This window comes from Patagioenas fasciata, chromosome 7 (genome assembly GCF_037038585.1).
Source record: "Patagioenas fasciata isolate bPatFas1 chromosome 7, bPatFas1.hap1, whole genome shotgun sequence".
Lineage (NCBI taxonomy): Eukaryota > Metazoa > Chordata > Aves > Columbiformes > Columbidae > Patagioenas > Patagioenas fasciata.
In genome coordinates, this window is record NC_092526.1 from 28,237,708 (window position 1) to 28,261,340 (window position 23,633).

General features: G+C 42.4%; 1 protein-coding gene across 4 annotated transcripts in view; it reads left to right on the forward strand.

Annotated features, from left to right (window-relative positions):
* The first annotated feature begins 264 nt into the window (after nt 1-264).
* MYO1B (myosin IB) overlaps nt 265-23,633 on the forward strand; it is a 109,071-nt gene continuing 85,702 nt past the window's right edge. For 2 of the 4 annotated variants that reach the window (XM_071811211.1, XM_071811212.1), the window contains exon 1: nt 19,878-20,018. In XM_071811211.1, coding sequence (XP_071667312.1) covers nt 19,884-20,018 — 135 coding nt within the window. In that variant the 5' untranslated portion in view covers nt 19,878-19,883. Of the gene's footprint in view, nt 284-3,161; nt 3,258-19,877; nt 20,019-23,633 lie in introns of those variants that run through there. The other 2 variants (XM_065840391.2, XM_065840390.2) reach the window with 2 other exon arrangements.

The following is a 23,633-nucleotide window of genomic DNA, read 5'->3' on the forward strand; positions in this document are numbered from 1 at the left end:
ACTAAGGATGGATAATGAGAGATTTTCTTTTGCACAGATCTGAAACAAGGGGGAATGGAGTGCTGGAAGGCCAGGGGAAAACTCTGGATATTTGTGGCTCGTTTCTTATAGAGGACAAGGCAGCCTCACGAGGACGCTTAATATTATCTGTGTATGTAAGTGCTACCAAGTATCACCAGCTGTTACAGATGGATGTTCTCTTTTTTGCAGGAATCTAAGCATCCAATGGGTATGAAGAGCGCGTCTGAGAAGCAGGAACCATCAGCCCTTCTGAAGCGCAGCGGTAGGGTATTGGAAGCAAAGCTACACTGTTTATTTTCCTGTGTTGAAAATTCTCTTTGGATGAATGCAGAATATTAAACTCTGAGGTAGAAAATTTCGTATTTTCATGCCAATGCGCTGACTTACAATAATTTTAATGCGCAAAGTTGAAATGGATACTTCATTAAATGTTTGCAGTCATTGTACTGTCATGCAACTTTCTGTTCTGGGTGCGTTGTTGATAAATAGTGTTGGCTTGATGGTAACTCCTTTCCTTATGAAAACTTCAATTTACTTTTTATTTAGATTTGGAGTAAAAGGAAATTACTTTTTTTTTTCTTCATTAATTGAGAAAGAATGCAATAACGATGTCCTGGAGCAGCAAGCTGAGTCATGAGCAAAGCACTCAGCCGAATGGAGAACGGGGCGAAAGGAGGGAGGGAGTCACGGTGCCGCTCAGGAATGGTTCTTCCAGATCACCCCAAACCCGAATTCTCTTCCTGAGAACACCTGTGTCGGAACTGGCGCTGCTTCTGTACGACCGAGCTTAGACCAAGCCTGCAGCTTTTCAGTGGGAAAGATATTTTGTTGAAACAGTTTTGACCACTTCTGATGAAAGCAGACATTGTTTTTACTGATATATAAATACTTAAGGGCAAAATAAATCTTAGGAGCCAAGCATCTGCTCAGAGTATCTCCAGATAATAAAACAACGATGAGTCTATGCATTAGTAGGGCTGTAGAGCTCTATTTCCTAGAATTCATCAAAAGCTGTCTCTAACATTTATATAGTTACAGATTTGCAAATTTGTGGAAGAGTGCAGTATCTTTCTATATGCAGAAGGGTTAGTAAGGAATAGTATACGTAACTGAAAATACAGTATTGACTTTGAAATAATGGGAGTGTTTTAATGAGAAAGGCTTTTAAAATGCATTTTGCACCTTTACTGTATGGTTCTGATAATTCTGAATCTGGTGCTGTAAGCTGGATTTCTACCCTATATGAAGAGTTTTGCTTGTGTGCCTGGAATTCAGGTCCTCTTCACTGTTATCTGTCAAACACAGGGTTTGCTTGTAGCTGAACTGAAGCTTATTGCTCTTTAAAAATGAGCCAGCTCAGAAACAGGGCAACAGTTCAGCCCTTTTCATCTCTCTCCGGAGCAAGTGGAGTGTGTAGGTATAAAGAACAGAGAAAAAGCCAGATTTACCTTTCACTCCTTTTACATCAGAGCATTACTGCAAACTTGCAGAGGTTTTTTTTTTTTTTTTTTAATACAGTAGTTCTTTTTGTATGTAATTTGGTCAGTTTAAAAAGCCTACTCACACTCATGAAAAAAATAACAAAAAGATCATGTGGTAATTGCTTTCTTAGGAAAAAGTACATGTGGTGAAATTTTTCACGTGGGGTATTTTGCCAGGAAGTGTGTGAGTGTAATATACAGACCTAAATACTGCCCTGTCTCATCTGTGCCTTGGGGAATTTTTGTGGGGGTGTGGAGAGATGTCTGCTTATTTTCCCTCAGACCCACTTTCAGGGCTTTTAGGGTTTTTTCCTTTTTCTTTTTTTTTTTCCTCCTCTTTTCACAGAATGGGGGAGTCACCCTACATCACTGATGGCTGATGGTGCTTATCAGGGGCAGGGTTGGGCAGATAAGATATGTCAAAGCTTGCTGTAAATACTTTCGGGTACTTACATTTAAAATGCTGGCATGTTTTGAGAAGGTGCTGAAAACATTATTGCAGAAATGTAGTTGGGAATGTTGCATTTCACACTAACATAGGTCAGTCTTTTTGTTTAGTTTTTGGAGGCTGAAGGTGAACAGCACACAAAAACCCCCAATTAGTGCCAGGGTAGAGCTGGGGAACTTCAGATGTTTACAGGTGTGAGTCGTACAGCAAATGGGATGGGTGTGCACCCCCTTCCTTGCAGCACATGGGGCAGATGTGGGGAGGACCTGTTAGGGTGGGTCCAGAGGAGGCCAGAAAAATGGTCAGAGGTCTGGAACAGCTCAGCTATGGGGAAAGGCTGAGAGCTGGGGTTTTTCAGCCTGGAGAAGAGAAAATGCTGGGGAGACCTTATTGTGGCCTTTCCATACTTAAAAGGGGCCAATAAGAAAGATGGGGACAGACTTTTAGCAGGACCTGTAGCAATAGGACAAGAATAAATGGCCTCAAGTTGTGCCAGGGGAGGTTTAGACTGGATATTAGGAAAAAATTCTTCACAGAAGGGGTTATCAGGCATTGGCACAGGCTGCCCAGGGCAGTGGTGGAGTCGCCATCCCTGGAGGGCTTTAAAAGGCGTTTAGACGAGGTTCTTAGGGACACGGTTTAGTGCTAGTGTTTGGTTAGGTTACAATTGGACTTGATGATCCCGAGGGTTTCTTCCAACTGAAATGCTTCTATGATAGGACAAGGGGTGATGGTTTTAAACTAAATGAGGGGAGATTGGAGATTTAGGCTAGACATGAGGAAGAAATTTTTTACACTGAGGATGGTGAGAGCCTGTCCCAGGTTGCCCAGAGAGGTGGCGGATGCCCCGTCCCTGGAGACATCCCAGGCCAGGCTGGACGGGGCTCTGAGCAACCTGGTCTGGGTGAAGATGTCCCTGCTCATTGCAGGGGTGGCACTGGATGAGCTCTGAAGGTCCCTTCAACCCAAACTGTTCTGTGATTCTATGACTCCAGCTCGGGGGCACCTGCCGTGGCTCAGCCCGTGCGGGGCCACCCGGGGGCGCCGCCACGGCACAGGGCGAGGCTGGGGTGGATTTGGCTGAGGGTGGGTGCAGCCCGTCCGCGGCCCCGGGGCGGTTCGACTCGCTCCGGAGCGTTCCCGCCGGGCGGCGCTGCGGGGCCGGGGCCGGGGGGCCGTGGCGCCTCCGCCCCTCGCAGGCGGGCGGGGAGGGGCCGGGGCTGCGCCCGCTCCGCTCTGCCGCGGCTTCTCCGGGCGGGAGGCGTCGGGCAGCTGCGGGACGGCGGGCAGCGCCCTGGGCTGCAGAGGTACGGCTCTCCCGGGGCCCCCCTGCCCGCACGGCCGGCCCCGGCCTCCTTTGTTGAGGGCCGCGAGGCGCGGATCCCGGGATGGGATGGGGTGGAGGGGGCCGGTGCTGCAGAGGTTTGGGATGGGGGGTTTCGGCGCCGGGTCCTTTGGGAGAGGGGAGCGACGGTGCCGGGGTCCGGGTGCCGAGCGCGGGAATCCCGGCGCCTCCTGGGCGGCTCGTCCCGGGGCAAAACCTGCGGCTTTGGGGCGGTTTACGGGAGTTTTGGCTTTCGTTAGCGTGTGGTGAATGGCTGTGGGTTTGAGGCAGCTTAAATTTAGGCACGAACGCTGGTGTGCACACACGCAGGGATGGTCCGGATTTTACCCTTTAAAATAAGAATGTGTGTGTGTGTGTGCTTTTTCTGGAAAGAGACCGTGGCATCTGTTTCTTCTTGTCTAAAATAATTACCGTGTGTGCATGTCTTCGCTCAGTTCAAAAGAGCGGGCTCGGGGAAGAGGGAAGGACCGTGGGAAGAGCGTCCGTAACTTGGAACAGGATGATAAATTCAGCCGTCGGGGAACTTTTGGAGAAGACTCTTAGGGGAAGTGCTTTCCAGGGCAGGGTTGTTGTCCAAAAGAGCTTGCCTTGGTACAGCCTCCCGAGTAAGACCATCTGTCTGTGCCTAAGGGGGCTGAGGCTGTCGGATTTCGGGGTAAGACATCTGCTGCCGCTGTGTTTTGGGAAGGACATCCTTTTGTTCCTTGGAGTGTTTGGACTCCCCCACACAAAACAAGGGCCACCCTGGCAGGGCCCACAGGACTGATCACAATGTAGGTGTAGCGCTCACTTGTCTTGCCCATGGTACCTATGTGAGTGTCTGTCCATCCACAATGCACAGTGTGTGCTTTTTTGAGTAATTTAAACCTTTGCAATTTCAGATGATGTGGTTAAGTCAATTGCTGTATATGTAATCATGACTGCCATCCGAAAGGACAATCATAACAATATGAAACAAAAGCTAGCTGCTCTTGAAATGTTTGTTGCAGAAACTGTTTAAGATACATCTACATTAGGAATTACCGCTGGAAGATGTAAAAGTCAGGTAAAATGGCTGACTCTGCAATTTTTGTGTTGAATCATGAGTTTCCCATATCCGGCTGGTCCTATTGTTAATTGTGAATTAAGGCTGGCAACAAGCTGCCCATCCTTCCCTGGATGAATCATCACTTTGTCAAGCCCTGTGTCAAAAACAAGGCTTTCCCCAAAAGCGTGCAGTGTTAGGGAATAAAAATAGTCCAACCCATCTGTTAAAGTAGAGTTCAGCACTTGGCTGCTTTAAAACATATTAAAGGTAACAATGTCCTTCTCTTCACGTGTTTTTATTTCCAGTTGTCCCAGGCTTGAGTTTCAGAATGTCTTTAATTTAGTGCTTCATGCAATGTGCTGCCTCTGGCTTGTGTCATAGTTGTAGCGTTCCCGTTACCCCTGTAGTAGCATCCAGTGGTCACCACTCATGTCAGGGTTTATCTTCTAGTAACGACTACTGATGTGTTGGTTACCACAAGCTTCCCCCAGTCCTTGGGAAAGAAGATGTTTCTGGAAACACCTTTGTGGTGTTTGGTGGTGTATTTGGTAGACATCCTAACAGCTTCTGGCTCTGTATGGGCACCACAAACAGATTGAGTACTCTGCAAGGCAAAGGTGGAAGAACTTGTAAAATTGTCTTGGATCACAGAAACTTGACTTTTTTTTTTTTTTTTTCTGTGAGAGACCTTGTTAAATCACATCTGTGGGGAGGAACTCCATGAGGAAAGGATGCCAGGTAGTTTGATTTAGCTGTGTGTGTTAGCCCTTTCAAATGTTGTGCAAGACTTGATGTAATTCCCTGCAGAAGGGCAAATGCACATTGCAAGCCTACTAGTGCTTCTGGGGGAAGGGAAACTAAAAGTCTGGCAAATGAGAGGAGGAAGTGGGAGAGAAAAATTGGAAACACAAGCAAAGCCATTAATTTTTCCCACTGTGCACTCTGGAGAAACTGCTGGCAGTGTCATGGTGATGCTCTGCCTCATGGAAGTGTCATGGACTTGCTTCACATGATCCTCTGAGATCATCCGGTTTCTCTGTGGGAACAGAAATTCCTCCTGGTTGGAGTGTGATCTCATCTCCCTTCCGCAGCAGCAACAGCAGTGGCTTGGGAATTGGGGAAGAAGGTGGAGAAGGGACGATTTGGAGAACAGCTCAGTGCTCGTGCAGGCCAGTCTGGACACCCTGAGATTCCTCCTTTTGCTTGTCCTGTGTGGTCAGAGCTGGGATAAACGCTTTTGACACCCAAAGTTAAGTGCTCGCTTGGTATGCTGAGCTTACTTAGTGCAGCTCACGTGTCAGACCATCCTAAAAGTCTTATACTTCATTCATCCTTTTTATTGTGCTAACGAAGAACAAACTGAAATGGAAAATGGTGACTTGAGTGATTACATGCGTCAAGCTTAGGGAATTTCCTGAATTTGATGAATGAAAGAAATAAAGGCTTCCCCCCCACCCCGCTATGTACGTAGTCTTTTAAATTCTCAGAGCCTTCTTACTTGGAAATAAAAGGTATCTAAGTATCTATCCTGTTTGTTGAGACCAAAAAATGGAGGAAGGCTGCAGTAATGGCGACCAGCCCTCGAGTCTGTAACCTGATCCGCAGCTTTTTGTCTTCAACTGGGAAAGGAAGTAACAGCTCCTATTACACCCTTATGGAACCTCTCCATTCACATCCTCCAAAAAGAAGGAAACCGGAGCTTGATTTCTGGTGTATAAACTAACATCAAGGCATGCTTTGTCATAAAGAAGCAGTAAAGAATAACATGAATTTTCTTTTGTTTTGCAGAATGAAAAAAAAGAGTAAAAGTAAAGATTTTTCATTTGTGCTGATGTGATAGTGAAAAGGGTTGCAATTCTCTGTTGTATGCTGTGAAATAGCTGTTAAACAGAATATTTGAACTGCAAAAAGGGTGTTTTGATTAATCTTTCCTGGTGAGTTTGACCATTAGTCCCACTTGGCTTAGTAGACTGTGGCAGCTTTGCTCTTTTGTTTTTTATGACTCCAGATTTTGGTGTCTGGATCAAGTGTGGAGACCCAGATCACCTCTTTTTTGCTGTTGGACTTTAGCCCCATCTTGGGGGAGAGTGATGTGAGAAGAGAAGGGTGAGGTTCTCAGAACCTTCCCATGTGCTTTCACATATATAAAAATGTATGAAAGTAGTATATTAAGTTGTTTTCCCTTTCAATAGGAGAAGTACTTCTGCTCACAGAGCAAATAAAGGAAACCTCTCTGTAACTCAGCAGAGCAGAAGTGTGCTTTGTGGTATGCATGGCCATTTTCAGTGGCTCCTGCCATTTTTGATCCTTTGCTCCATCTTTGAAGAAACTTGTAAGTCCAAGCAGTTTGGCCTCACCTTTTGCTTATCTTTGTTTAAGTAACTGTAGAGTCTTTGGAGCTGCCTGCACACGGGATGTTTTAGACTGATATATCATCCAGCCGCAGGGCTAGAACCATCCAGATTGTCTTTTTGCATGTGAAAAGCTAGTGGCATGCCTTTTGGAGAAAGCTTTGCAGACGCTTGAACTTTCTGTCCCTCCCAACTCCTTGTTACTGGGAAATTTCTCGTATGGCATCAGCAAGTAAACTTGTGTGTGTTTCGTGCTACATTTTAATTCCACTGGCAAAGTCGCTGTGGTGATGAAATTGTTTCAATGAGAGGGATGTAACTTTCAAAATAAGGTTTCAGAGATTAAGTAGATATAAGAATTCCATATTTCAGCTGCAGAGTGGTTGGAGCATCATGCTGTGCAGACAGCGTAGCAGAAGCGACGGACCCCAGAGGCAGGAGCAGCATCCTTGCTCTTCAGCGGAAAACGTGCACATGTGTGTACACGCACACTAGTGCCTGAGCCTTGGGATGAATGCAATCCAGAGGTGGCCTGTAGCCTGAGCAGTCAGACTTAACATTTCAGCAAACACACTGAGGGCCCAAAGTAAGGAATATGAATATCCAGAGTCCCAAGGAACTGAAGGTGAGAAACCTTCAGTTGTGACAGTTGTGGCTGCCACAAAGATTTTTCTCCTTTGCAGGGGTGGGGAGTTTGGTGTATCTTGCTGATTGCCTTGTCCCTGACTTTATGTAGTGTTGCCTCTGAATTGCTGTGGGGTGTGGATGTACTAATTATCTTAATAAACTCTGCCTTGTTCTCCCTTACAAGGGCCTTATGTTAGCAGAAATCATTATGGTGCTGGGCATTAGGACCACAAAAAGCAAAGCTAGCAGAAGAAATGAAAAGCATATAGGAAGGAGAAGAAGAGGAGATAATTGTGAGGAATAGGTGCTGACTAACAGGAGGATTGGTGGGTCCTTTGCTATCAGAATTGCTTGCTGTAGATTTCTTTATTTTCTAAATACAGTAACAAAGAGAGACTCATTTTTCCCTACTGTCAGCAGAAAGCAGTTTTTAAAAGTTTGAGACCACAGCCTGGTCAGCATTGGTACAAGTTTCCTGGGCTCACAAATATGCCCTGTGTGTTCTCTTGCTTTTCTCTCTCTGCTCTTTTTTTCTGTAATTTTCTGTGATTTTCATAGTTTGTATGCTCTAAAGTGCTACTGCGGGCACTTTGAATTAGAAGTAAGAATAATTTAAACTGCAGGGCTTACCACAATGGGGATAAACACAGGTACAGAGCAGTCACATCCTGAAACATTCCTACCCTTTTATTTGTCTTTATGGAGTCTGTTCTGGTGTCTGAAAGAGCACACTGGTGTTTGAATGTCCTTGTAAAGGCTTGACCTTAAGGTAACCATTTTTTTTTGTGCACAGTAGAGCATATGTAATGTCCTGATACTGTGCTATAACTTTTCCACTGACCTTTGAAAAAGCTGTGCCTCAGAAATGAAACAAGGAAACTACTCCGTGTTGAATTCTATATCTTGGGAAAGTGTGGGCAAAGGAAGTTGCACCTACTCCCTGTATTTTAATGCCTTTGTGTTAAAACAATTTGTAGGACTGTTAATGGGGTCTTTTTAGGTCAAAGAGGTATCTTGAAAGTCCTTATTGCGTAAGGACTTTTTGGATGGCACTGTAATGAGAAATTAGTTCTGGTTTTAGGAGACCTTCTGAAGGGAGTGAAGTTGGTATTAATCCTCTCCGCTCCTCTGCGGAAGCAAATAAAAAGATTAACAGAGAGGTGTTGGTGATGCTGGCTGGGAGATCATAGAATAGTTTGTTTTGGAAGGAACCTTTAGAGCTCATGCAGTGCCACCCCTGCCATGAGCAGGGACATCTTCACCCAGACCAGGTTGCTCGGAGCCCCGTCCAGCCTGGCCTGGGATGTCTCCAGGGATGGGGCATCCACCACCTCTCTGGGCAACCTGGGACAGGCTCTCACCACCCTCGGAGTAAAAAATTTCTTCCTCCTGTCCAGCCTGAATCTCCCCTCATTTAGTTTAAAACCATCATCCCTTGTCCTATCACAACAGGCCCTGCTAAAAAATCTGTCCCCATTGTTATCGGCCCTTTTTAAGTACGGAAAGGCCACAATAAGGTCTCTCTGGAGCCTTCTCTTCTCCAGGCTGAACAACCCCAACTCAGCCTGTGCTCATACAGGAGATGCTCCAGCCCCCTGATCGTCTTGATGGCCTCCTCTGGACCTGCTTCAACAGCTCCATGTCTTTCCTGTACTGAAGGCTGAAGAAATGCCTTTTTTTCTGGGACTCCAGGGGCCAGTTAACCATCTGCCAAGTAGTTTTACTGGAGGTTCTTGTTGGAGGGCAGAGGAAGAAGCTTTTTCTAGTGGGGCTCATGCTGCAATATGGAGGAAGAATTATCTGGGAGTACCAGGTGCTTCCCTTCTCATCAGGAGAGGCTTGGAGAAGGGTCAGAAGGAAGATGGTAGGGGTTGAGAGGCAGAACATTTCTGGGAAAACTAGAAGCTAAATTAGTTCAGCCTTACAGCTAAACCACTAACCAGTTGGTTGCTGGTGTCTGGAGACCCTTCCTAGTTTTTACCTGTGAAAACTGGTCTGTGACGGATGGAGCAGCTGAGCTTAGTCACACGGGTTAAGCTAGGGAAGTGCTGTTACCAGGTGAAACTTTGGAGATAGAAAGAAGAGCAGTGAAGAGGGTGAAAGTTCATCCCCCTCTCTTGAAAGGAATAGTCACAGTTGTCATGAGGAAATATCGCTGCCACAGCATCCCAGGAATTCTCTGTACAGCCTTGGCGAACCCTGCTCAGCAAAAATGGGCTCAAATAGGAGTGGAAGCAGAAGAGAGCTACTGGGATGGTCGGGGAAATGGAGACGCTGCTGAAAGGAAAACGAACCATCCTGGCTATGCTTTATTCAGAGTGAATCTCTAAAGATTTTCCTGTGAGGCAAGAAAACACATTTAAATTTAAAACCAAAACAAACAAAAAAAAGCGCCCTATAGCATTAGCCCAAGCAAGAAGAAGTGGATATTAGCTGACCATGAATACATTTAGGAACTACATCTCATGAAACATCAGCTCTGGAGTAATGCAGTGTAGTACTCATGACTGTATGATACAGTGGTTTTGGCACTGGCCTCAAACACGCAGGACAGTTATAGCTGCTATTACCATTGTTCTCTTCAGAGACCGTCGGGCTGCGGGAGTTAAAAGGGCTCCGGAGATTTTCCTTCGCTGATCAAGGAGCGCAAGGCTGCGGTAAAACAAAGTTCACTCTGGGAGAAAACCTGGAAAATCTTTTGGCAAGCAAAGGCAGAGCTGGAGCTCCTCGTACCAGGTTTCTGCCACAGGGAAGCTTGTGTGTATCCCATGTCAATAGACCTTTTTGCTTCCTAAAACTGCCAGATGATAACTCTTGCTGCAACAAAGTGAGGAAAAACTCAGTACATCTGGGTAGATTTTGAGTTTCTCTGCTGTGAGACTGACTGTTTTTATTCTGGGGAAGGGAGGTGCTTTCTGGTGATGTTATAGGAAGGTGTCCCTCTCTAAATCAGCGAAGTGTTACATTTCATTTGTGAATGCCTTTATTTATCATGCAAGATGTTAATCTAAACACTTGTGTACTGGCTTGTAACTTCAGAGCTGTCTGGACAAGAGCGATATGATTACTGTGTGTTGAAATGCTGCTTCTTGAAGTGCCCCTGTTGTTTGAGGTGTCTCTTGATAAGAGATACCCAGGGATAGCTGGAGAGACCTTGGTTTAAAAACTGATTACTTTGATCCTGTGATTTCAGGTGTCTTACTGAAAATGACTGTTGAGAATGGAAATGACAAAACTCCGGATATCATTTAACACCTGAGACACGCAAACACGTCTAACAGTACATGTAATGTGTCTGAGCTTCCTCTGCCCTTAAATAGATCTTTTTTTTAGCATGGACTTAGGCAAATATTACTTCCTCTTCCTGTATCACTTGCATCCTTTTTAAAAAAAAAAAAAGAGAAAAAATTATTCTCCCCTGCTTTTCATTAAAAATAGCATTGTTTTACTGGAGAGAAACCAATGTGCAGAATAGACAGTGACGGCAACTTGTAGGGTGAGACACCGCACCATTCTGTTACCTTGGCAGCTGGTCCTGGGAGAAATGGGACTAATCAAGTCTGACTTCCCACAGGTTTTTCTCTTGCATGGCTTGACTTGCAAAGAAGCAAAAATTTCCATTCAAAGCTTTTCTGCAACTCGGGAATCTTGTGAAATGCTTCTGCAGTTGCTCAGTGGTACTTAACAAGGTGTTTGTTCTCCTGGCAGCCCACATCTCTGATGGGATGCAGATGCTCGAACCTCCTTCCATGCTTGATTTTACAAATGTGTAGAAAATCAGCTATTCTGTTCTCCTTTACTCCTCTCTCCTTTGAATGAATTTCAGCATTAGGTATGTATGACAGAGTAGACACATAGGCCAAGACCTGTACAGCTAGCATCATTTGTCTTATTTATTTTTATAAAATACTAGGTTAAAATAAGACAAATATTATTTATAGATGTCACAAGGAGCCTGCTGGCTGTGATTTCCAGGAGGGGAAAATTGCAGCGAGCAAGGATGAGATCTCTGGAGTGGTGTTCGAGTGACTTCTTTTCCTTCTGTTTTAAATGGAAAAGGAAAGTGAATGGTGTGGAAATACACGGTGCTTTCAGCCATGTAAATCTGAGCTTTACTCAGACTTGTAGTGCTTGGAAGAGAATATGGGTGTGTGGAAACTTGGACCCTGCTCTGTGGGTAACTCTCTGAGTGTGACGGTGTCTCCCAGCTGCTCGAGGAGTTAACGGGTACGCTTGGTTGTCACGGGTAGTTTGGTGGTGAGTAGACAGAGGCACCAATGCTGCTTCTGGGATCTGCGTTTCCTGAAGCTCCTGATGAGCTTTGTGTTTGTCTGTGCCCAGTTCTAAGTCTGGTTCAGTGACCGCTGTGACAACTTTGGTTCTGTGGCTGCTCTTCCTTCTGCTCATGCCAGCTGAGCGAAGCTGCCGTGTTACCTGCTCTGTTATTTCATATTCCGCATATCTTCAAGGCTTATCATGGACAGGGAATGCACACAAACGTTTGAGGAGAAGATTAGCAGGTGCTCTGGTATTTTAACCCTCTAGTATTAAGACATCTCTTAATATCCACCTTAGTGACATGACATCATTTGTATTCACTCCAGTTGCCCAACCATGGGTAGATTTCTTTTGCCTCTATCAGGTATGTGTGAAAGTAAAGACCCAATTATAATAAAAGTATAAATGAAAAATACAGATTACAGTTGATTGCTGCATTGCTCCCAAAGGAGCAAAACCTCACTTGAAAGAAATGTTTTGATTTGTGAGGACTGGTTGTTTTTAAGTGGTGTTTTGTGGAGATCTGCTACTGAAAAATCTTTGGAAGGCGAGCACTGGTGTGGTAGCAAGCTGCTGGTGTGTCACATACAACAAACAAAGAAGATTCCCCCAAAATAAATAAGTGCTACCTTGGTTTTCATGCCCCTGTTCTGCAACAGCTATGCAAACATAACCTTTGGATTGGGCAGGATCCTGAAAATCTGGCAGGAAACTTTAAGCGGCAACTTGAAAGATGATCAGTTTAAAAGGGCACCCCCTGCTTAGTGGAGTTCAGATATCCACTACTAAAAGCTAATTTTTATGAATTTTCTCTTTTTTGAAAGAATGAGGGTGTTTTCTTCGTGTTTATGTTCTGTACTGTTCTGACAACTTAAAAAAAATCACATCTGAATAACACCGTTAATCTGAAATCTAGTCTTTGGTTTAGGGCAAGAAGACCTCTGACAACTTTTAGTTTTGCAGTCACATTCTGCTCCTTATTTTGAGAAAGATTCAAGAGAATCTTAACAAGGCATGTGCCAAAAAGAGACCACCCCTATTCCTGAATATTTTATCCTTTTCTGTAGATGTGGACCTGGAATGATTATAAAACTCCGTGGTTAGACAATGACTAAGAAAAGCCCAAACGTCAGAAACCACCGTGGATCTTGTTTCTGCTGAAGTCAGTGGGAATTTGACCAGAATTTTGGACTGCAAACAGCCTTGTTAGTGAAGACCTATTTCCAGATGCATTAGACATTGAAAATGCTCAAGGTGTTCTCTCTGTCAAACACAAGTCATTAATAAAAAGTAAAAATAGAGAAGTCAGGCTGCAGAATAATATGAAAAAGGCTACTCCACACCTATAATCTTTGAAACCTGTCAGTATAATCCCAAATATAAAGGACATTTGCAGAGTAAAAATGGAGCACCAAGCATGCTTTGATTATTTTAAGCCTGTATTATATCAGGTGTTACAGCAGAGTGCCTTAGCAATGTTGTAGGACCAAATATTTTTCCCCAAACTTGGTGCGACTGTACGATGGACCCGGGTGAGTTTAAGTGAGGCTGCAAGTTGATTCAGGAAATAGGTAAACTCCTGAGTGCCATTACTGGTGGCAGTTATTGTGTTGTGGTTGCAAAATAATTATTAGAAGTAATTTGAAAACCTGTACTGCTGGGAGCGTAAAGGCGAAATAGCAGAACAGATATACCCCACGGTCTCTTACAGCAGGTAATACCTGTGTTAGTGCTATTCAAACTAGTGTGCAAAAGCATAATAACAAAAAGCAGCCTTAGAGAAATGCAAATGCAGCCCCTCACTCCTTCCTCTGGGCTTATGGATTAGTCTTTTAATGGGGAAGAGAAGGAAGGCAAAGCTCGGTCTTCTGCATACATGACTCAGGTTATTTTCAGGGTTTTTTTTGTGGTGAGGTGATGTGCATCTTTTATGTGATGCGAGTGTGACAAAGGGTATGAACAGAGGCATGAAAGAGGCATCTCTCTTGCTTTTGGGGGATTGATAACAAGTAATTAGTGCATAATGTAGATTGTAATCAAGCCAATGTAAAAATAAAAGAACCACCTAAATCCCCCAGCAAAACAAAAAACCCCAACAATACCCCCACAACAAATACCAAAAGACTCCAACAACCAAACCTTTCCCCTCTGCATTTATAAAGAACCTGAGTCCTGTTAGTGCAGAAAGTTTCAGCCGCTCTTTATGTTGGTAGGAGATGATGTCCCAGCGAACGTTTTGTACACTTCCTAATGAACTCTCGTTATCATGCTGTCAGTTTTTCTAAACTGCAGTTAAGCCTCTGTTGTTAAACGGCTAAAAAATTATATTGGTTCACGTGGCTGCAGCTGTTTGTTCAGCAGTACTTTAAGTGGCCTGTTTCTTTCTTGAAAATTGCCCAATCTTTAGCTAAATGCGTGGCGTTTGGTAGCAGGAGCCAGCGGAGCATTCATCCCTCCTATGGAATTCTGCTGGGCAAATCTGTCATCTAAATTGCGGTCACTGGCGCGCAACACTGTGCTGATCTGATGTTGCTAAAGAGCCGTTCCCATTTAGCTGATGCTGAATGCGAACATTCCTGTAGTCTTAATACAAATATACTCAGTAATGTCACATTTTACTTTTGTAATTTGCTGGAGCTGTTTGTTGTTACATACTTGAGGAATCTGATACACACGAGTGGTGTTCAGTGCCTGCAGAAATTAAAGAGAAGTTGCATGAGGCTTTCAAATAATAGCTTTTGCTTGGTAGGTAGGATGTGAGAAACATTAGCTAAATCAAAAGCCTCAAATTATAAGTTTTTTTTCAGTTTGGAAAGAGCTGATTTGTTCAGTAGGATTGTGGGAGGAAAAGGAATTCAGGAGATATTCAGAAATTGGCCAAACCAAAAGCAAAGCTGGGAAGTCAGAGGAAGCGTTTTGGTGTTTTTTTGAGAGTGGTTTTGCTGTTCTTGCGATATCTATCAGCATTCCTGCCTCCAATCTGCCTGTCAGGTTTCTCCAGTTCCTTTTTCTGCAGGAAGAAATGGTGGCTGGGAACATTGTTGCTGCTTCCTGCAGGCTCTTTTCTTCAGCGTGTTGATGGAGCCAGAGCCACATCTGTAGTTGGGCAGGGGGGACACCGGCAGATTCTGTGTGCACTGAGCTCCTCCGGTGTCCACAGTCTAAAAAGTTAGAGGATCTGGAGGCAAAGCAAATATTTGGGATGATATCAATGTTTCCCCTATGTGCTGATGTCAGGCAATCTCACTTTGAGGGAAAAGGACACTGGAAGAGTTGATCTGGAAGAGCCTGCCTCAGTTTACCTGGTAAGCCAGCACGAGGCGTTACCAAGGAACTTGCAGCTCCTGGGCATCAGCTGCAGGTCAGAGATATGTGGGCTTTGTTGGGCGGCAGGACAGGATGAATATAAATCCTGTTCCTCCCTAAATTGATATTTCTGCTTGTCATGAGCAGTGCAAGGTGGCTGTAGTTGCTCTTGGTATGGTTTTGTTCAGGTAATGACACCGTGTCCCCAGCGGTTTGTGCAACGGTGGCTTGTCGATGTCCCTGCTCCGCTTGGGCTGATTGCTCCCTGGCAGAGAAAAAAGGCAACGAGGGGGCAAGTGTGATTACAGCCCGACGGGAGCCCAGGGTCAGCCCTGGAACATGAAATCAGTTGGAGCTCTGCTGTTGAATTACTGGTTGCAGATTATTCCCATTAACTTTTATAAAAAAGAATAAGGTGGTTATTTTCTACTGTGAGTTGGTGGTAGTGCAATCAAAGGCTTTTTTTTTTTTTTTTTTTAATAGAGCTTGAAGCATATGTGAGTACCTCTATTGTGACAATTTTGGTGGTAGGGAAAATCGTCCTTTTGCTACAACGGCAGAAAAGACGGAAACCAAGCCACCTCCGCAGTGCAGCAGATGCAAACGTGCGCTGAGGGCCGCACGTCTGTTGGAACCTGCTGAGAATTGTCGCTGTTTTACTGTCGGAAGGTGATGCGGAAGACCCTGGACAATTCTTTATGCTAATAATGGGGCATTACCTCATTTCCCCTTGGAGGATGCATGAACTTAATTGTATGAGGCTTTGAGGGTTTTGCCTGCTCCCTGTAGCATCTTCCATTTATATTTTTCATTAGCTCTCGTTTCAGATTGCCTGGTACAGGACTGCTGTGGCTGTATAGCCTAATTTTTAATTTGCCATTCTTGGGGCCAAGAGGGATGAGAATGTTAAAGATTCCACTGGCCCAGCTGGGTGGGAATTGCCAGTCTAAGCTACAACAGCCTGTGTTTTAAAATGCTACGTGTAACGTGAGAGCGGGTGGATAAAAGCATTTTAAATCCTAGCATGCTCAGCCGTTCTCCTCTCGAGCACGTTGTCCAACATAGATCAAACTGAGAAGGGTTACTGAATAATTTTTTTTTTTTTCCTGGGAATGGGAACACGTTGAAAGCATTCTCACTCTGTTGAATGAAGGCCTAGATGGGAGACCAAAGTGAGGAAGAACAGATTTGACAAGTGACTAAAGGGAGGTGTTGTGAAATGCTGCTGAGGTTTGCTTTGGGGATGAGAAAAGTAAATTTGGGTGAAAACTCAAGTGGTAAGTGGGTGTGGGAGAGATCAGGGAATGTTTGAGGAAGAATCTGATTTGCAGACTGCAAGTGTTGGAAGAATTTGGGATTTTTTTTCTGAGCTAATTTGTTGCTATATTAATATTTTGCAGCTGTAATCTTTATACAACACTGGTTTTCTTCATCAGAGTGAGATGTTGCAGTCAGAAAAGCAATGTATTAGGTAAATTGACAGAGCATCAGTTATATTTTTAGGTTAATTTTAATTGAATTGTCAGAATGAAATTGCAGCACAATTCCAAATAGAGCCTGACAGCAGCACCTCCATCCACCTTCCCCCATCCAGCAATCTTCATTAGAAAATAAATAAGTTGTCCTTATTTTAAAGGATACAACCCCTTCTTGTTATATTTTTTCTAACCTGATTTCCTATTTAGTGTTTTCTCCCCAGCACAGCTCTGGTTTCAACCATTTCTGGTCTCTCTGACACCACAGGCGTGTTTTGGTCCTGTCCCTCTCATAGTTATGGTTCTTGAAAATGATTCTTGAGAAACCTTCACCTTTTTAAACACATACATGGGAAGAAGCTGCTGACTCCTATGCGTTGTTCTCCAAAATGTGGTGAGCATGCTGTCACCAGCACTGATGGGAAAAGCTTTCCAGCTGCAAGACACCTTTGAATATATGGCAAATACTTGGAAATGGATTTGGATTTAATTTCTGAGCTTAGTGACCTGTTACTAAAAGTCTTGGCTCACAATATAGCAAGGGTTTGATTATTTTTATTATCTTCTGTGTAGTGTGCTTTGAATTTATTTATTTATTTATTAACATTTAAAATGAGTATTTATTATTTTGAAAGCACTGTATGTATTGATCTTCTGTTAAATTCTTCTACTGACTTAAACTCAGTTCTTGATTAAATCTAATCTGATTGTTTAATGTATGTTTAAGTGTTTTTTCTCAACAGTGCTTTTTTTTCCCCACTCATTACCTCAACCAAATTATCCCACAAGCTTGCCAGATTTTCCTTTACTGTTAGCTAAACCAGAGCAGGGATTCTGAAAGAATTCCACCAAAGTGGGGGCTAAAAACATCGATGCATCAGAATACTCATGAATCATACATCAGTGGATGCAGTAATCTTCAAGGAAGATTTTGCAAAGATTTTGAGAATTCAGCGGTAAACAAGATGTCTAAGCTTTTTTCCCAATTTTTTCATCACCTGTGTTTCTAATACTTTCTGGCTCTCAAGTAAATGGAAATATTTTAACCATAGAATGATGTTAAATTAGTGTGGAAAAAACACAAGCTGAAAATTAACCTTTGACCATAAAATTGAACTTTTCAAATATATCAATAAATTAGTATTTGTATACAACTTTCTGATCCAGCTTTTAGTAGTAGATACAGTGTTGGTGCACCTCTTCTGCAAACCCTGCCTCTGAGCTTGGGATAACAGAATGTTCTCGATGGGTTTGGCTGCTCTTGGTCTTGAAATTCGCGAGTAGTGACGCATGAAGTGTGGTAGGTGGTATGTGATTTCACAATGGTAGATGAGGTATACCACTTAAAACTTAAATTTTAGGGTTGAAATTGCCCATATTAGGATTTTTTATATTTTTTTTACTCCAAACCAAATGTATAATAAGTTCCATGCTTAAGAAGGACTTTTTTTTTTTCCAGCCTTCAAAAATGATTTGAGTGTTAGCCGATGTATGGGAAGTAATTAGGTCATTGAAACAAGACTGGTAGTTTAAAGAATTCGTCTTAATAGGATACAGAAGTTCAAGTGATACCTCTGAAAAGATTTTGGGAATGTTTAAAATTTTTTTGGTGCTTCAGAGAGGTGAACTTTTAAGAAAAGAGAGTATCTTTCTTTACAAAAATATTTGTCCAGTGTTTTTGTTTAAAATAAATGCTCTGTTGTTTGTTTAGCAGAGTTGACTCAGCTTTGGTTGGTTATCATAGTTCAGCACTGTTTTTGCATTTTCATGTGAATTTTTAGTCATTCCCAGGCTTGGTTTGGGTTTTGGGGATCTTGTTGTATCCCTTGTGTTAGCTGCCTGTGGAGCCGCGCTTCTCTTCGCTGAATTTGGAAAAACATCAAACGTGACTGAAGTCTTGATCTGATATCCCTCAAATGTCACTCACTGCTAAGAAAAAAAATATTAGATAACATGTAGTAATGCAGTGGCTGTGGATAGAAGCAAGAGGTAAAAGGCTTTGCTTGTTTTAAACTAGTTACTTGATGAGTAGCTACCCTGTTTCCCCAAAAATTAGGCCGGGTCAGTATTAATTTTTACTCCCAAAGATGCTTACTTTTTTTACATGTGTAAATGCCTGGACACTATTTAAATTGACTTTTTTTGATGAACTGTAACTAGGGTTTATTTTTGAAGTAGGGCTTATATTTTGAACATCCTCAAAAATCCTGAAAAATCATGCTAGGGCTTATTTTTGGGTTAGGGCTTATTTTCAGGGAAACAGGGTACTATCACATAATCACAGAATGTCAGGGATTGGAAGGGACCTCAAGAGATCATCCAGTCCAATCCCCCTGCCGGAGCAGGAACACCCAGATGAGGTTACACAGGAAGGTGTCCAGGCAGGTTTGAATGTCTCCAGAGAAGGAGACTCCACAACCTCCCTGGGCAGCCTGTTCCCGTGTCTGTCACCGTTCCTGAGAAGTTTCTTCTCAAATTTAAGTGGAACCTCTTGTGTTCCAGTTTGAACCCATTACCCCTTGTCCTACCATTGGTTGTCACCGAGAAGAGCCTGGCTCTGTCCTCGTGACACTCACCCTTTATATATCTGTAGACATTAATGAGATCACTATGGCAAGTTAATGATGATTGTATGAGGTAGTAGGTTGGATTGGAAGGATAAAAGATTGAGACGATGAAACAGGTACTGAGTTTTGGCCTGAGCTTGACTTCTTTGTCTGAATTACTTTGTTTATCAGAGCTGATTTCTTTGTTTGAACGTGGTCCCCAGTTTAAGCCCAGCTTCTACCTTTTGCCATGCCATATATATCTGTATATCTATATATGTGCAGAGTCTCCACTTGTCAGCTGGATTGTTGCTGCCCAAAGAAAATACTCTCTTAAGCAATAAAAAATGAACAAATCCAAATAGGTTTGGTTAGGAAATGAAGTAATTTGGTAGCCACGTGTAACCAAGAGCAGTTCTATACTGGAATATAGGTGCTGCAGAATACGGAGTTTATGAATTAAGATAAAATAGTATGGGTTTTGTCTCTGCATGGGTTCATTTAACTTGTTTCCATTTAATTTTTGACGTGGTTGGGGAAATGCAAATAAGAGTGAAAAAGAAATTCAGATTAGGTAACTGACAAATTTAAACCCAGATTTGATTTGATGGTGAAGCTTTTGCTGAAACTTGGGTTTGTGTACACTTGAACATGGTGTTAAAGTCATCCAAAAAATCTGGATGTGGTGCTCACTGGCATCTTCATTCCTGTTTCCTGCAGTTTCAGATTTAATGTGTAGTGGGCCAGAAGGCATTATTGACTGTTAGAAATTAATTTTTTTTAAATTGTCTGGACTACCTGAGTGGACAGAATTAATTTGATAGTATTATTTGGAAAAATATTTTAATGCTGTTTGATGGGTTTGTAACTTGTATTCTTTAAATAGTGTTACTGGATAATGCCTGGGAATAATTAGAATAATTTTGAGCTAACTTTTCTGTTTTGTTTTTTTTTCTCCTCCTTTCTTTGCAGGACAAAATGGCAAAAATGGAGGTGAAGACGTCACTTTTAGACAACATGATAGGGGTGGGAGATATGGTTCTTTTAGAGCCACTTGATGAAGATTCGTTCATCAATAACCTGAAAAAGCGCTTTGATCACGATGAAGTATATGTGAGTATATGTTAACAAATAATTTTCTATGAGGACCTGTGTTGTCATTCTTGAAGTATGTGTTTGTTTATAAGTATGCACATAGACTCAATGCATGAACATAATGTATTGTATTAGGGATATTTAAAACCTTACTTGTGCTGTGGTCTTGCCTGTACTGCACTGTTTGCATTTGATCTTTTCCATCTAGAATGTTTTTACTTTTATGTCATTGCACAATGTGGTGGACTTCTGATTTTCATAAAAAACAGTTCCAGAATTGATGAGGACAGTGACTTCGATACACTCCCAGGGAAGGCACTTCCAGGACATTAGAGCAGGTGGATGTAGAAAGTTTATGCTTGTGATATGCTTGTGCTAGTTTCAATGTTGCCTGCTGTCTTTGATTTGCAAAAAAAAGTTAAGTTTATTAGAACGGTTGGGTTTTAAACTAGAAACAGTGAGCTTGGATATATGTGGAAGTGATCAAAATATTCAAGCATATTCATTTCTGAATGAGGATCGATAGGAGAGGTGTTGTGGGCTGATATTTGAAACAGGATGGGAATGAAGAGGCAGATGGAGATTACAGTGAAGCTTTTCATTTCCTACTTCATCCCTCTTTAGTCCATTTTTGTTAAGATGTGCAGAGTATTTTATCTGCTGTACTTCTGGGGCTGTGTGAACTTTGTGATTTGTAGGGACTTTCCAAGGCTGCTGGTGAAAGATATAAGTCTTTTAAGAGCAAAGCTGAAATATTGAAGCCAAAGCATAGCTACAATCTGCAAGCAATTGTGTCTGCAGCTTATTACAAATCAAATAATGTGTTCTGTACTTAATTATAACTTGGCTCCCCCCCCCGGCTTTTAATTTTTAGTGTGACTATATTTTTCCTTCTTGCTAAGCATTTGAACCTTCATGGTTTCATTATGCTTTTTCCTTCCCATCCTCCCATATGGGAGGATCTGTGTTATTTTTATTTGCTTCTTCTGTCCTTTAGTTATAGTCTGTTGCTTTTGTACCTCTGCTGTCCTTTGCCTACTGCATCTTTTTCCTGGAGTCGTTTTCCTACTCAAGTATGCCTGTTCCCTTTTCTGTAGGCATTAGCTTGGCAATCCAGTGTTGGACCTATGTGCTATTAGATCACCTTTACCTGCTTGCTTCTGAAGTCTGGATTGACAATTTAAATTAATCAGAAAATTAAAGTAAGGTGAAGATTCTCTGTATCCATTAAAACCATGTTGGAGAAGAAACCAAAATGATATATATTTGTAGAAAGACTTCTTCCACAATGCTCAAAAGAAAAATCTTCCTGATACCGTCGAGAGTTACATTGCCAAAAATTTGTGTCTTAAATTTTCCTTGTTTTGTGAAGATGTAGAATGCTCCCTCTTGATAACCCTTGGACGTTGATACAAGCAGGTAGAGACCAGGCTCCTCTTTGCTGCTCTTCATCCAGCTCTGGCAAGTCCCTCATTCCCAACAGCTGCCATGGCTGCTTCTGGTGGGATTCAGAGATATGTTTTTTTTCAGTCAGAGGCTTGTATAATGAACGTGGTTCACATCAGTTTTGGGGTTAACTCAGTATTCCTAATACCTACAGTAAAAGCAGGTGATACCGAATAATCTCATTACATTTTAGCTCATAAAAATATGAAGGAGAAGAAAAGGGAACTGCTTGCCTAGAGCCTGAAGAAACTGGTACTGCCTTGCCTAGTATTGGGTCATATTTGAAAGTTTTATTTAAAGCATTAAGGATAGAAACCTGTTCTGTGGGGGTACCCTGGACTATGGAGTTTCTTAAGAAGGATTTCCAAAAGTCATATGGGAGTGGATTTGTCAGGATTTTTTTTTTTTTTCCTTGTAAACTACTATGGATTGCAAAGTATTTAATTACGTGTTTCTATTTCATTTAGACTGGAGAGCTTTTGCTTGAAAGGAATCGGTTTGAATGGCAAATGGGCAATCTGTTTTATTCTTATCTGCCATTACACGCTAACTGACAAGTGTGTTCAAACACATGGTTCTTTGAGATGGTGACAGAGAAACATGTATTTCCCTGTTTCTGATTTGTCTGGACCTGGCACTGATGTGCAAGGTAATTAACAGTATTATGTGCTTTGGCAGGTAATACAAGGTGTCGCTTTTCTCTGGCATTGTAGGATCCTTTGCCTTGCAGGTGGGAAACCCTCATACTTAAACATGCTCTGTTGAGAAGTGTGAACTGTTGCCAAAACCAAAAGATATTTTTGTTGGTGTGTTTTTGGTGTGTATGTGTTTTGGTATTTTTTCCCCGAATCATTCCTTTGTAGTTTGTTGTACTATCAGTTACCCTTTTTATCTCCAGGTTTGTTTGATCATGTGTTTATTTTACTTATTTATTTTATTTTATTTTTTAAGGCCTCACAAGTACTGTTTGTGAATATACACTGTGAAGGCAAAATGTTGGAGATCTTTGCAAGTATCAAAACATTCACTATATCCATGGTGAAAAGAATAGATGTTTCTACCTGTGCCACGTGCTGCTACCAAGTATACGAGTTACTTTGTGGTGCTGCATGGTTTTATTTACCAAATCACTTGAGGAATATTATCTGCTTTCTCGGTTGAGTTCTGCTGCTCCGCAAATTTCATGCCACTGTTATGTATTTTAGAAAACTTTTCAAACAGTAACAGTTGGAACGGTGCTCATGGTAACAACCACACGTTAATTTTCAAGTGAAAATTCTTCTCTCCCTTCTTCTTCTTGCCACCCAGTCTCTTCTCCCCAAACCTCACTCATGAAAACTCCACTTTGCATTTCTGTTTTTAGACTCCAATGGGCACAATGAAGCCTTTGTTACATCTGGAAGTAATGTGTGTTTTACCACGTAAAATCTGTAGTTTGCATGCTGTCCTGGGGAAGCCAAATTTGGGCTATTAAAGAACTGCTGTTGGTGCTTAACAAAGACTCGGGATTTCTTCAGCTCTAACAAGTTGAGCTCTCGGGATCCTTTCACAGGCGACAGGAATGGATTTGTTGTTTTGTGGCTCAGTTGTGGGGTTAAGGTCACCCCTCATGTCAGTGCTTCATTGTGGGCATTACTAAAAAGTGGTGCCCATGTTTAACAAAAAACAAAACTAAGTAGAACTGAAGCTATATGAAGGGATTGAAATGTTTCTACAGCAGTAAACCAGGGCTTACTCAGAATCAGCTTCTAAGCAGTTTTCTGTAGACCGACAGCTGTGTCTATGCTACGTATGTTCATTTTAAAACAGTTACAGTTACAACCTTCAAAAGGGTTTGTTATGAGACCTGTAACATGAATAGCTTTGAAAATGCTGTGAAGTTGGCCAGATGTTGCAGAATGGTGAGCCGGTCTTGATTGGTAAGCGTGAAAGTCAGGTCAAGCCATCGGTGCCTGGTGCCACATCTGTCCCCGTAGCCAAATGTGACCAAATAAATGGGCTCATTCTACTGGAAGATAACACAATTTTTTTTCTTTTGTAGTCTTTTTGCCACTAGTTAACATTTGATGCTGAATGTTTGATATTGGAGATCCTAGTGACAGCTCCATGGTATCCCTTTGAAATTCCAGATCTGGTCTGTAAGAGACAGGGTGCGAATTTTGGCATTGTCCTATGCAGGAACAGGAG